This window comes from Nicotiana tabacum, chromosome 13 (assembly GCF_000715075.1).
Source record: "Nicotiana tabacum cultivar K326 chromosome 13, ASM71507v2, whole genome shotgun sequence".
NCBI classification, from domain to species: Eukaryota; Viridiplantae; Streptophyta; class Magnoliopsida; order Solanales; family Solanaceae; genus Nicotiana; species Nicotiana tabacum.
The window spans coordinates 132,083,080-132,096,485 of record NC_134092.1 but is presented as its reverse complement, the minus strand read 5'-3'; the positions used below and the strand labels follow the sequence as shown (position 1 = coordinate 132,096,485).

Genomic DNA, 13,406 nt, shown 5'->3' with positions numbered 1-13,406 from the left:
GGTAGGCCAAAGAAGAGGTGGAGAGATGTGATTAGGCAAGACATGGCGCAACTTCAGTTGACCGATGACATGACCCTTGATAGGAAGGTATGAAGATCGAGGATTAGGGTAGTAGACTAGGTAGTCTCAGGGGCGGATGTAGCTCTATAACACCGGATTGAATTGAACCCATAACTTTCGACACAGAGCACAAATTTATATATAAAAAATACTAAAAATATAATAAATTATAGATATAAACCCATAACTTTAGGATATAATGGGTTCAATACTAAGAACCTTAAAAGTTGAACCCATAGAATTTAAATTCTGGGTCCGCCTCCGGGTAGTCTAGAGTGTTTATAACAGTAGTATTGACGCGCAGTCTCGCTTTCTATTGGTAGTAGGTTTTTATGACTAACCGTTGTTTTCTTTTATTGTTGATCACCTTATTATCTTGTTGTTTTTATTCGGCTTCTATATGGCTTTTTGGTGTTGTCCCTTCTTGTCTATATTTTTATTAATGTGGTGCTTATGCTTTCCTTAGCGGATGGTCTATTAGAAGTAACCTCTCTATCCTCACAAGATAGGGGTAAGACTTGTGTACACATTACCCTTCATAGACCCCACGATATGGGATAATATTGGGTATATTATTGTTGTTGTTAATGATGTATAAATTATGATACTTTACAATTTCAGCAATAAGTTGCAAACTCCTTACTCGCAACAAAATATCAGCATTTTATTTTATTTTCGTCGTGAATAAAATATTATCTTTCAAAATTAAATGGAAAATTTTGTTCATGATTGAGAAAAAAATTCTCCCGAATTTTAGTTCCTTAGCATATTTTCTCCACTAGAAATATAAAAGTTAATAACATACTTCTCATTATTTACTTTTATTATTATCACTACTATTATATCATCGCCATAACAACAATCTTAAATAAGTTATGGTCCGCCGTAAGCATCCTATTTGCTCAATTAAACTCAACTCAAAAATACGTCAAATATATTTATTAAACAACAACAGCAACAACGATAATAATAACAACAACAACAATAATAATAATAATAATAATAATAATAATAATAATAATAATAATAATAATAAAAAAGTACCCGTACCCGCAGCTATACTATTTCCCGAATAACCGCCTGCGAGAAGAAAATTTTTCTTTTTCGTTTTTGTCCACTGTATCCAACCTCCATAGGGTTTTTGGTGTGGACAAACTTCACCACTCTTTTCCCTCCAATCCAGCTTCTCTTTTCAATCCTTCCGTCTTCCTCGAGGTATGCTTCTATTGCTAATTCAATAACTCCCTAACTCTTGTAATTTTTAGCTTCTCTATAAATTTAACTTTTTGCTCTATGCATATTACATTCTTAAAGCAATAATCTTTTAACTCCTAATGGCAAGAGGACCAGCAAGAAATCTCCTTTATCTATATTTAAACAATAATAACAGTTCAAAGTTTAGATTTTTCTCAGTTTCCAGTAGATTCCTACATACCCATTTCACAGAACCGAAAAAAATCCAAGATTTTCACATTTGTGGACACCCTTTACCAACCCCACCTCGATTTTCACCTTTATGGTTTAATCAATGGAAAAGGTTTGATCTTTTTAATTTTTATGGACACCCTTTTTCCACAGTGGTGGAAAATGAAGATAATGAATCAGAACTTTGTAATTTGGATGTTGAAGAGAATGAGTGTGAAAATGGAACGTTAGGGTCTGAGAAAAGATTGAATTTTGTTCAAATAGCTAGTCGTGATCCGGTCGAAATATATAAGGAGCTTAGGGATGCTTCCAAGGGGGAAAAGCAAGCGCGAGCCGATTGGGATGTTTTGATTGAGATTTTTAGATGTTTTGCTAAGTCCGGATGGGCTTCAAATCAGGCTCTAGCTGTGTATATTGGGGCTGCATTCTTTCCTACAGCAGCGCATAAGTTTCGTAACTTTTTCTTTAAGAAGTGTAAGGTTGATATTGCGAAGTACTTAGTGTCGCTTGGTCCGTGCATTGAGGCTGAGAAGTTTCTATTTCCGATCTTCGTGGAGTTTTGCTTAGAAGAGTTTCCTGATGAGATAAAGAATTTCAGGAAAATGGTTGAGTCGGCAGATTTGACAAAACCTCATACTTGGTTTCCATTTGCCAGGGCGATGAAACGCAAGATCATATATCATTGTGGTCCCACAAATAGTGGTAAAACATATAACGCATTGCAAAGGTTCATGGAAGCGAAGAAGGGAATTTATTGTAGTCCTCTAAGATTGTTGGCTATGGAGGTTTTCGATAAGGTGAATGGATTAGGAGTATATTGTAGTCTTCTTACAGGGCAGGAGAAGAAGCATGTCCCATTTTCTAATCACGTTGCTTGCACGGTTGAGATGGTTTCAACTGATGAGATGTATGATGTAGCAGTTATTGATGAAATCCAAATGATGGCGGACTCGCATAGAGGTTATGCATGGACAAGGGCTCTACTAGGGTTAAAGGCTGACGAGATACATGTTTGTGGAGATCCAAGTGTACTGGATATTGTTCGCAAAATCTGTTCTGAAACTGGGGATGAGTTGGTAGAACAACATTATGAGAGGTTTAAGCCATTGGTGGTTGAAGCCAAGACTCTTTTAGGTGATCTGAAAAACGTGAGGTCAGGGGATTGTGTTGTTGCTTTTTCAAGGAGAGAAATATTTGAGGTAAAATTGGCGATTGAGAAGCATACTAATCACCGTTGTTGTGTAATATATGGTGCCTTACCACCAGAAACTCGAAGACAGCAAGCTACCTTATTTAACGATCCGAACAATGAGTTTGATGTCTTGGTTGCCAGCGATGCAGTCGGAATGGGTTTAAACCTGAACATTCGAAGAATCATCTTCAACACCCTGTCAAAGTACAATGGTGACAAGATTGTTCCTGTTCCCTCGTCACAGGTGAAGCAGATTGCCGGAAGAGCTGGTCGGAGGGGAAGTCGCTATCCTGAAGGACTAACCACCACTTTACAGCTGGAAGATTTGGACTATTTAATCGAGTGTCTGAAGAAGCCATTTGACGAAGTTCACAAAGTTGGTCTCTTTCCTTTCTATGAGCAGGTTGAGTTATTTGCGGGGCAAATTCCAAATTCTACATTCTCCGAGCTGCTTGATAGGTTTGGTGAAAATTGCCGTTTGGACGGTTCTTATTTCTTGTGCCAGTATAACCACATAAAAAAGATAGCTAATATGCTGGAGAAAGTTCAAGGATTATCTCTTGAAGATCGTTTCAATTTTTGCTTTGCTCCTGTTAACATTAGAGACCCAAAAGCAATGTACCATCTTCTGAAGTTTGCGTCATCGTATGCACAAGAGCTGCCTGTTAATATAGCAATGGGCATGCCAAAATGTTCTGCTCGTAATGATTCGGAGCTCCTGGATCTTGAGACTAGGCACCAAGTGTTGTCCATGTATATGTGGTTATCTAATCACTTTGAGAACGACAAATTTCCATATTTCAAAAAGGCTGAGGCAATGGCAACAGGGATTGCTGAGTTACTAGGTGAATCACTAGCAAATGCTCGGTGGAAACCAGAGTCAAGGAATTCCGGGAAACAAAAAGGCCAGGAGAAGGATGGTGGTAATGAAAGGCCAAGGTCAGTTGTTAAGTTCCATTGAATTCTTTTTGGTCCGCAATTGGTTATTTCTTTCTCGAACTTTATTTGAGCAATTTAAATAATATACGCAAAATGACATCTAAATTATGCCGGATGAGTCGAACTCATGCCCCTCTCATGAATTGGTAAAGGCAATTATTACCTTCTATTATTTTTCGTATTTTGTTATGATCACCTAATTATCACTTAACGAGATACTTCCAAAATCATTGCAATTGTGGAGGTGATATGATTGGCCATTCAAGCTATTTCATCTTTACTCTTCATTCTCCACTGAAGTATTAAAATTTGTAGCTTTAATATCTGATTCTGTAACCTGGGCATAGAAATGAATTGGTCATTTTAATCCGTTTTCCTTGAGAATTGAGATTCCTCTGGCGAAAAGCAATGACTAATACGACTGATTCTAGAGGTAAAATCACCGAGTACATTTTACTGCACAATAATATTAGGTTTCTTATATTCTCAAAAAAAATATTAGGATTCTTATTACTTGTACTCGATACCATGCTTGCAAAGACCAACACAGTTTATTCCTGCTAGGACCCGCTTCTTCTTCTAACCAGCATGAGAGAGGAAAAAACTGCGGGGCCACAGGAATCGGTATCTTACTTGGCGCTAACGGAATCTTATTTGCATTAGAAGTATATTGCATGAAGAGATGATAGGTTGAGGAGGTGCATTAATGTCTTTGCTTAATCTTTGATCATTTCCAAAATTTACTCCTCATATACAAGTCATTAACAGAAAGGCCTCTAGAGGTTTATGCCAATGTTTTGCTACTCAAACAGTTTACAGTTAAAGTTATGTTTGTTGCATCCTTTGTTTATCATATTACCTTATGCTACTATGTCTTGTCTTTGTTTTTTTTCCTGTGTTGTTACTGTTAGTCACTTCTTGTTTAGTGTTTCTTTAGCTTAGGGTCTATCAAAAACAACCTCTCTACCTTCAGGTAAGGTCTGCTACTACCCTCCCCAGACCCCACTTGTGGGATTACACTGGGTTTGTTGTTGTTTTGTTTATGCTACTATGTCAGAACTATACACATTTTACCTGCGAGAGCCAATCCTAAGACGTCAGGAATTTGCTTACTCATTTGATTCCATTTTCAGGAGAAGACAGGAAACATCTTTGTCTCACCAGCAGCAGCTGGAGAAGGTTGCAGCATAATAGTGCTAGTTTGGCGGTTCTTGTACTATAGACTTGTACGGGCATCCGGCAAAGCAGATAGTCTTGTACAGCTCCCAGATATAGCAGACTAGATTTAGAATATGACAGGCAAGAAGACGCAAGCTTCGTCCAGATGTTATCGCATTTAGGTCCCTGCGAGGATGCATTGTTATTTTTTTTAAAGTAAATTCACATGTTTAGTCATAATGCATCATGTTCATTAAAGGAATGAACGATTCGGAACAGAGGGTCTCTGCCCCGTTTGTTGGCTACAGTTGTACTGAAATGACTTGTTCAATCATTGACTACTGGAGTGAAGCTAATGGAGATTTAATGACTTAAAGAGTATGTGATCCGAATACATAGAAGCTGCGTCAAAATCTAGCAACATCAGAATTGAGGTAAGGTGGAGGATTCTGATGCTTAGTACGTTTATTTGTTAGGCGAGCTTTACTTTCTCATTGCCACTGATGACTATTGGATGAAAGTCTCATATGTAGTTATCTCAAAAGTCTCATATGTAGTTGTTCTGTGTATAACATGCATGTTTATTGTTCTTTGTTCTGAGGGAATTCTCTGAACATTTCTGGCTCTGTGATAAAGAATAATGGCTACAAGTTTAGTCTTTTCCTGTGGAATTGTCTTTGCTTTTACCTATTTTGGAATTTGATGTGTGTGAATTAGGAGGTTTTCTGGCACGTAACATTGCAAACGCTTACACATAATTGATGTGGCTAGGAAGGTAAATACTTACTCGCATCTGATATTTACCCCTAAAATTTATCAATTACCAATGGTTAAATGATTTGAGATGACAATATTTTTCAATAAACCATGGGAAAGTGATAGAAGTTCCATCTGTTAATAATCCATATCATGCACCTATTGGTTTAACGTAAACATTGCAGGTAAATTTTTATGGTCTAGGAGGTTATTTGAAGCAAAAGTGATAGAAGTTCATGTGTTATATCTACTAGTTTTATGTGAGCATTAGGTGCGAATAAGTTTTATCGGTTAGGACACTATTACGAGTCAATCTCAAACAAGTTGAACTTTATCATATTGAAAATAAGTTTAAGAATAAATAAGTTAAAGAATGAGCTTAACAACCGCAATTATGATTTATGAAAGACAAACTACTAACTGGATAATATAGTGTAGCAGTCTGCTGAATTGAGGCAATGTCTTATTGTGTTGAAGAAGAGTTTCTTCAGTTTCATATTTTGTGCAAGAGAATACCCCAGCTTCTCCTATCTTAGTGTGTAAAACTCAAGAATACAGCAAACCTGCTGATTGAATTACAGAAAAAGGTACAAACCAGAGACCCAAGTTATGGTGCCATTTATGAGGGCATTCATTGTGGCACATCAATTTACAGTCTTCTCTGCACTCTTCTTTTGATCCCAATACAAAAAATCCATCAACTTTAAAACTGATAACACTGGCAGGAAAAAGTGAACGAAAAATCTTATTACAGGTATAGAAACCCGATGCTCATTTCCTTAGCAAGGCACTACACTGAGCCATAATCTTTGAGGCCCTAGTAATTGCATCAGTCATGTAGAAGTTCTCCACAGCAGGTGTGAATGGAGTTGAACTTACTTTTTGGCTGACCTCAGGTCTTAAAGAAGTTGAGAATGTGGCTGGTGTTCTCTCATCCAATTCCAGGAGATTTGGTGCCACTGTCCCAATTCGAGATCGGATTGCCCCTAGACTATCATAGGGTAATCCAATACCTGCGACCTCAGATAATGCTCTGATTATCTTCCAATCATCCCTGGAATCACCCACAGTAGGAACGGCTGGCAGTGTGATCTGAGCACATCCTTCTGTGTTTTCATATATTCCTTCTTTCTCGGTGAAAGCAGATGCCGGCAAAATCACATTGGCACGATATACACCACGATCACCATGGTGACCTTGGTAAACCACAAAGGCGTCATCTGGAAGTTTGTCCAAGCTCACATCATCAGCACCCATCAAATATACAAACTTCGCAGAATCAATGCATTTTTCAGATTCAGGCACAAGTCCAAGATCAAGAGCGGCAGCTTGGGCAGCATTCAGCAGCAACACATTTAGTCCATTCCAATCAGATCTCACAACATTATTGTTCTTCGCAATAGTGTCAACAGCAGCAAAAACAGCATCCTTGTCCTCTCGGTCAAACACACCAGCACCGACGATGATGACTGGGTTCTTAGCATTTTTAAGAGCCGAGGAGAAGGGGTGGCGGCCCTCAGCAATTTCAACTAGTGTTTGAGGGTCTGTTCCGAGATGTTGATGATCGTAGTTGAAATCAGCAGCAGCCCCAATATAACCCACCTTAGCATTATTTGCTCTAACTGTTTTGCGTATTCTGGCATTCACCATAGCAGCTTCCACCCTTGGCTGGAATTCAAGAAGTCAATCACCAATAAAGGATGAGAATAATAGATATGCAGCTAGCTAAAGACAATAAATAAATATATGTGCACCATTGGCACAAAAAGAACCTAGGTACCCGAGTTACCCCCAAAAATTGCAACGTTCAAGTACCATTATCCACACTTCATTAGACTCAATTTCTTTACCCAATAGCGAAGAGTTTGAACCAAGATTTCCAGATGAACAGGGTAGGGCATTAGTATATCTAATTTAGATTTGACCCCAGTGAGAAAACTTCTTAAATGCTTTGGTGTTCCACATATTCTTCACACCTCCCCGCTCTTTCCTCATTGAATAACTTCATGTAATAACATACCATCAATGATTTCTCTATTTTCCCCATCCAGACCATCCCCCCCCCCCCCAAAAAAAAAAACCTCGTCTTTTATGGAACTACCAACAGAGGCATATTTAGCCCTATGGTACCGGGTTCATCTGAACCCAGTACTTTTAACGCGAAGCATGATTTACATATAAAAATTCATTAAAATTGTAGCAAATAGTAGATATGAATCCATAACTTTAAAAATATAATGGGTTTAATGCTAAAAGACTTGGAGATTGAACCCATACAGTTTAGATCCTGGATCTGCCTTTGACTATCATTGATTTTTCTTTGAACTCCTCTACAATATTGCATTCTCAGCACTTGATGTTATTTATTTTATTTTAAGGAGAGGAGAGGAGAGGGAGAGGGGGGGGGGGGGGAGTCTCAAAGAGAGAGAGAGAGACTAGTTTTTCCTATCAGTGTAAAAGTGAAAGCTGAAAGTTTTATCAATTGAAAGAATTTATGCTCTTACCATGACAAGACTAATCTAAATTGAAAAAAGGCATTACAATGAGATGTTTCTCTCAACTGGCTACAGATAAAACTTTTCGCTGATAAGGAAACAATTAAACTGGCTAAAGCTAGATCCACCCATCCCTCCCCCAAAAGAACACCCTGGGATGCCTTTACTGTATCTGGACAAGTGTGCCAACAGGGAAAGGGGTAGGAGACATGGATACAGGAAGTGAATGAAAAATCATGGACTTTCTCAATCAACTATAGACACATTTAAAATATCAGACAACTAACCTTGCAAAATTAAACCAACCAAATGCTTACAAACATTTACCTGGGTTCCAACCAAGAGGAAAACATCTGCTTTCTCCAAGCCACTGATGCTGGTATTCATAATGTATCCAGAACGAAGGTCAGCATTTGGTTGCTTGCCATTCCCTTCACAAAAGATGTTGTCTGACCCCATTTTGTTCAAAAGATCTTTCAGTGCCATCATGGATTCAGCATCAGACAGCTTTCCTGCAACACCGACAATTTCCTCTGGCTTAATTTGATGCATGACTTCAGCAACAATAGCTAGGGCATCTCGCCAACTCACTGCCTTAAATCGTCCATCAGCACCACGGATCATGGGGTCATTCAGTCTTTGCCTCTTCAGACCATCATAAAAGAATCGTGTTTTGTCTGATATCCATTCCTCGTTGATGTCCTGTGCCATTATGTGCAGCAACTCACTGTTTTAATTACAATGGAAGACAAAGGAAGAAACACAATAATACAAACAATAATTCAGAATTCTACTATCACTAAGCGGCAGATTTTCCTGTCAGTACAGATACAAAAATTATCAACGTCCAAGACTATGAAAGTGCAGAGGTTCAGAGGAAAAAAGCACATAAAAGAAAAACCACCAGGGGATCCAATTCAGATTAACGATGTATTCACAGTTAATACTGAATCTCATAGATATACTTCCTTTCACTGAAAGAAGCATGCTTCTTGAATGGTTAAGAGCAAAATAAAGGGTGAAACGGCCATACTTGCATGGCTGCATTCCGCTGAATGCAAATGAGAAGGATGGAAAAACAGGAAGCTACAACCTTAGAGAAGCAGAAATCAATTTTAGTCAGTACATCATTCAACCTCTATTGAACTAGTTACACCTCCTTTCAGAATCAGGTGCAGCCTCTTCACCAAGGCTTTTCTTTTTCCAAAATAAAGTCTCTGTCACCTATTAGCTTCTTAGCTAACAATAAGAGATTAGGTCGCAGAAATTATCAATATTTTTTTAGATTGAACACAAATGATCAAATTTAACTAAACAACAAAGAGAAGATGGCAGAGCCTTGGGAAACACTCAGCTTATGCACAAGCACTGTGGGAAACAAAAAAATGATTTAAACCACCCTTACAGCTTGGCTACCCACACAAACTAAAAAGTGGAAAAACTTCCAACCAGAACAAAACGCAGGCATTCAAGACAGCCAGGTGATCGGCATGAATATGACAATCCATGTATTAGCACCACTAAACATTTCAGAGAGGAAAGACATAAGAGCAATAATAAAGTGCAGTACCTCGTTTAATCGCGGTACAACACGCATGACCTCCGGACCTCTACTATCAATTCGAATGTTAGAACCAACGGCATCAGTCACATCAATGCTTTCTGTGCCCTTTAGCTCCCAATTTCTGGCTTTAAAGGCAAAAGGTTTTGAGGTAAGGGCTCCAACTGGACAAATATCAATCACATTCCCTGAAAGTTCACTTGTCATAAGTTTTTCAACATAAGTTCCAATTTCTTCTCCACTACCACGACCCAACATTCCAAGGTCCTCCGTTCCAGCTACTTCTGTAGCAAACCTGACGCACCTGTTACACCAACAGCAAAAAATTAGAGGATACCGTGCAAGAGATATAAAATGCACAAGCAAGTCTTTACTAATCCTCATGTATCTAAAGCTCAAACCAGTAAATATTTGTTGCACTCAATCTCTCACAACTGCCCCAAAGTTTTCTTATAGCTATAGCACCAAAGAGATCAAATTTAGCAGTTATCAATGGGAAGGAATAGCTTAAAAGGGCATAACCACATTGGAGAAATGAAAAAAACCAGTATAAATCATTCTGTTGTAGGACGGTATATATAGCAAAATATGAATGTAATATTCTATGAATTACACAGATTAGGAGAAAAAATGAAAAAGACAGGCTGGCGTTTTCCGCTAGGCTACTGGCACTATGCAAAACTTCCTATAGTTTTTTGAGAAAGACTGACCCTAAGCAGAAGTTCCTGTAACACATCAATGTTCCCTAGAATTACCATATCCATCTTATTAGGCTACCTCCTTCATTTGTTTTTTCTTTTTCCGGTAGGATATTAGACTGACTCTTCTTCAAACCTTTCTTAATAGAAATCATATATATAAGGGAAAACTTGCAAGTTTTTTCATGAGATTTGGGAACCATAAATAAAATACAATATTGACGGTTACTTCTGTTACATCAACTCAAGATATGCGTACGATTCAGGATGCGGGTGAATGTAACTATCCAATATACATCTGTACCTTTTTGCTATTTTAATCTAAATTAAAACCTGCACAAAGTACCTAACTCAAGTCACACCTGCTTGACCAGGGTACATCATGGCACATGAAGGATCCATGTAGCATAGACTTGGCATCTCACAAATTACAATTTTTTTTTTTTTTTGAAAATGAAAAAGTGGACACTTTTCATAGTCCGACCACAATGTCAGTTGAACCCACACTTGCAACAATAGTTATCAAGTTTCGGTCCCATACATCAAAGTTGATTTGAACCTTCACATCACAAAATAAATCGAACCACTCACATTTTACATTTGACAAATAACACAAGGTAAGAATCAAACACAGACCTTGTACACTGGATGCACCGGGTCATCACAGTCTTCACCAATGGGCCCAAATTCTTGTCAACCACAGACCTCTTCATTTCAGTGAAACGCCCGCGGTCTGAGCCAAAGGCCATAGACTGATCTTGGAGATCACATTCTCCTCCCTGATCACAAATTGGACAATCCAGCGGATGATTCATAAGCAAAAACTCCATGACTCCTTCACGAGCCTTTTTGGCAATAGGTGTATCTGTCTTGATCTTCATTCCTGTAAGAGTAATCTCCAGATAAATTTGCAATCCAAGGAACAGATGGAAAAGCAAACAGTAATATGCCAATAATAGCTCAACACTAACTATGAATAGATCAGCCTTCGTGAGAATCATCAAATGCCTAGCGAACAACAACAACAACAGGTCAAGATGTTACTAAGCTAAAGAAAACCATACCTATAGAAAAAATCAAAAAGTACCAGCTTTCTATAATTCTTCACAGGGGAAAATTGAAGAAAATAAAGGGCCATAGAAACTTTGTCTTGACCAAAACTTAATTATTATTTAGTACTGATCCAATGCAGGTAATATTACCACTCAAGAGCATACAGGCTCAAATGAACATATCACTAACCCATAATATACGGGTTTGTTAGCTAAAAAGCTCTATTTTTGTCGCTTCTTCTTCGTGAGATCAAAAGACGGTCTTTTTTAGTTGACCCTTGGTACAACTATATAATTGCACATATGGTTACCTGCACTTCATGAGTTTGATGCATATAAGCAGCCTCTTTTGGAGAAATACAATGAGAAGATTGCATATGTACCTAATTGAGAGCACTTCTTTAATATTTTTTTCTTTCTAAAAAAAGCACTAATCCAATATCACCACTCAAGGAAACACACCCTTAACACCCAAGGATGTGGCCTAGTGGTCAATAAAGTAGGCAAGAAACAAGAGGTCTCAGATTCAGTTCCAAGTGGAGACAAAAAACACAAGGTGATTTCTTCCCATTCTATCCATTACTTGGTACTTGTTGCTGCTGGTGGGAGGCAACAAGTATCTGGTGGAATTAGTTGAGGTGCGCACAAGCTGGCCCGCACACCATGGTTGTCGGGAAAAAAAAACCTCAAATGAACATATGATCACCACTATCAACCCATATTGTCTGCTTTGGTTAAGCGCAAGATATTAAGCAGGAAATCTCTCTATTCATTTATTTCCTTATTTTCTCACATGTCCAAATAGAACCGAATAGATATTGTGAATTGTCATAGCTGACCCAACAAATTAATGTATTATGTAAAAAAGACGTTTTTGAGAGCTTAAACAAGCATTTAAAGCATCAAATTGAGCATATAAATCCAAAGGGATTTAAGTTATATACACTCACATTGTAATGATGTGTTTACACTATCAGTGAACTATAACATGTGATAGCAGATTAGTTATTATTTTTACAATTTTACCAGATTGCCAATTACCCCCTTTATTTGATGCACTTTCTTTTTAATTTGTTTCTCTCATTTATAATCACATCACACAAATATCTATGGCTTGTTTTAGGATCACAAGTTTCAAAAGGCTTACTTTCTTACTTAAGCTGTGTTCAGCCAAACATCATCACATAAAATGGGATAGAGGAAGTATTAAAAAGACATTTTTAGAGCTTCAACAAGCATCAAATGGAGCATAAAAATCCAAATACAAATCGAGATCAATAAACTAATCAGTATTACCTGGAAGTGCAGGCATGGCACAAGAAGCAACAGGCTTAGGAGATTTCTCAACCTCAACAAGACACATCCGGCAATTTCCAGCAATACTTAGCCTGCTATGGTAACAAAACCTAGGGATATCAACTCCAGCAATTTCACAAGCTTGAAGTACAGTCATGCCCTTAGGGATTTTGACCGGGTACCCATCCACAAAGACCTCGATGACGTCATCCGGGTTAGGGAAATGAACTCGTGCCCCACCAACCGGGCTTCGATCTGACGGTACGGGTGCTGGTGCCGTTGCTGCGGCGGCATCGGCGTTGTTTAGTTCCGGTGTGGAGACGATGGTGCGGAGTACGGAATTGGTCGGGTTACGGAAGATTCTAGAAGATCGTAGGGCTCGAGAAGCGAGTAACCCTAATCCCATTGTGAGAGATAGATATCTTCTTCAGTTGTGTTGTGAAATGGAAATGAGGAGAGTATTTGGAGTGTGGAGAGCAGATGTGCTACGTTTGGTTTCAACGGAGCAGGGAAATTTGTGGGAATGGAGTTCGGGTCGGTTTGCAAGCGGATTGGGCTTCTGAGTTTTGGGCTTTAAGTAAACTGGCCCATTAATATATGGGCTTAAGTGTGTACAGTGGAGTGGATTGGTACGACAAAAAATTGCGAAATACGACATTTTTGGGATGGTCTTTAACTTTTGACCCCCGCTTGTCCTATGTGCAGACTTCAAGGTTCAAAGTTATAAGTGTTGCCCATGGGGCAAGCGAGGAGCAACACTTGTTAAACTTGAAG

The 13,406-nt window shown here is 38.5% G+C and overlaps 2 protein-coding genes across 2 annotated transcripts; one reads left to right on the top strand and one right to left on the bottom strand.

The window, feature by feature from the left end:
• Window positions 1-1,242: 1,242 nt before the first annotated feature.
• LOC107818603 (DExH-box ATP-dependent RNA helicase DExH18, mitochondrial) lies at window positions 1,243-5,442 on the top strand. The gene is made up of 2 exons (XM_016644641.2): window positions 1,243-3,616; window positions 4,750-5,442. The coding sequence occupies exons 1-2, from the start codon at window positions 1,395-1,397 to the stop codon at window positions 4,805-4,807; spliced, it is 2,280 nt and encodes a 759-aa protein (XP_016500127.2). The 5' UTR covers window positions 1,243-1,394; the 3' UTR covers window positions 4,808-5,442.
• Window positions 5,443-6,083: 641 nt separating this feature from the next.
• LOC107818601 (NADH dehydrogenase [ubiquinone] iron-sulfur protein 1, mitochondrial-like) lies at window positions 6,084-13,127 on the bottom strand. Its single transcript, XM_075228556.1, has 5 exons — window positions 12,633-13,127; window positions 10,921-11,167; window positions 9,596-9,890; window positions 8,353-8,727; window positions 6,084-7,198 (listed from the first exon to the last, which is right to left on the bottom strand). The coding sequence occupies exons 1-5, from the start codon at window positions 13,036-13,038 to the stop codon at window positions 6,302-6,304; spliced, it is 2,220 nt and encodes a 739-aa protein (XP_075084657.1). The 5' UTR covers window positions 13,039-13,127; the 3' UTR covers window positions 6,084-6,301.
• Window positions 13,128-13,406: the final 279 nt, after the last annotated feature.

Coding starts and splice junctions, on each gene's coding strand:
- LOC107818603 (XM_016644641.2), top strand. CDS start 1,395: ATGGCAAGAGGACCAGCAAGAAATCTCCTTTATCTATATTTAAACAAT. Junction 3,617..4,749: donor GGTGGTAATGAAAGGCCAAG/GTCAGTTGTTAA, acceptor TTCCATTTTCAG/GAGAAGACAGGAAACATCTT.
- LOC107818601 (XM_075228556.1), bottom strand. CDS start 13,038: ATGGGATTAGGGTTACTCGCTTCTCGAGCCCTACGATCTTCTAGAATC. Junction 8,728..9,595: donor TTGTACCGCGATTAAACGAG/GTACTGCACTTT, acceptor ATAATGGCACAG/GACATCAACGAGGAATGGAT. Junction 7,199..8,352: donor TCCTCTTGGTTGGAACCCAG/GTAAATGTTTGT, acceptor CTTGAATTCCAG/CCAAGGGTGGAAGCTGCTAT.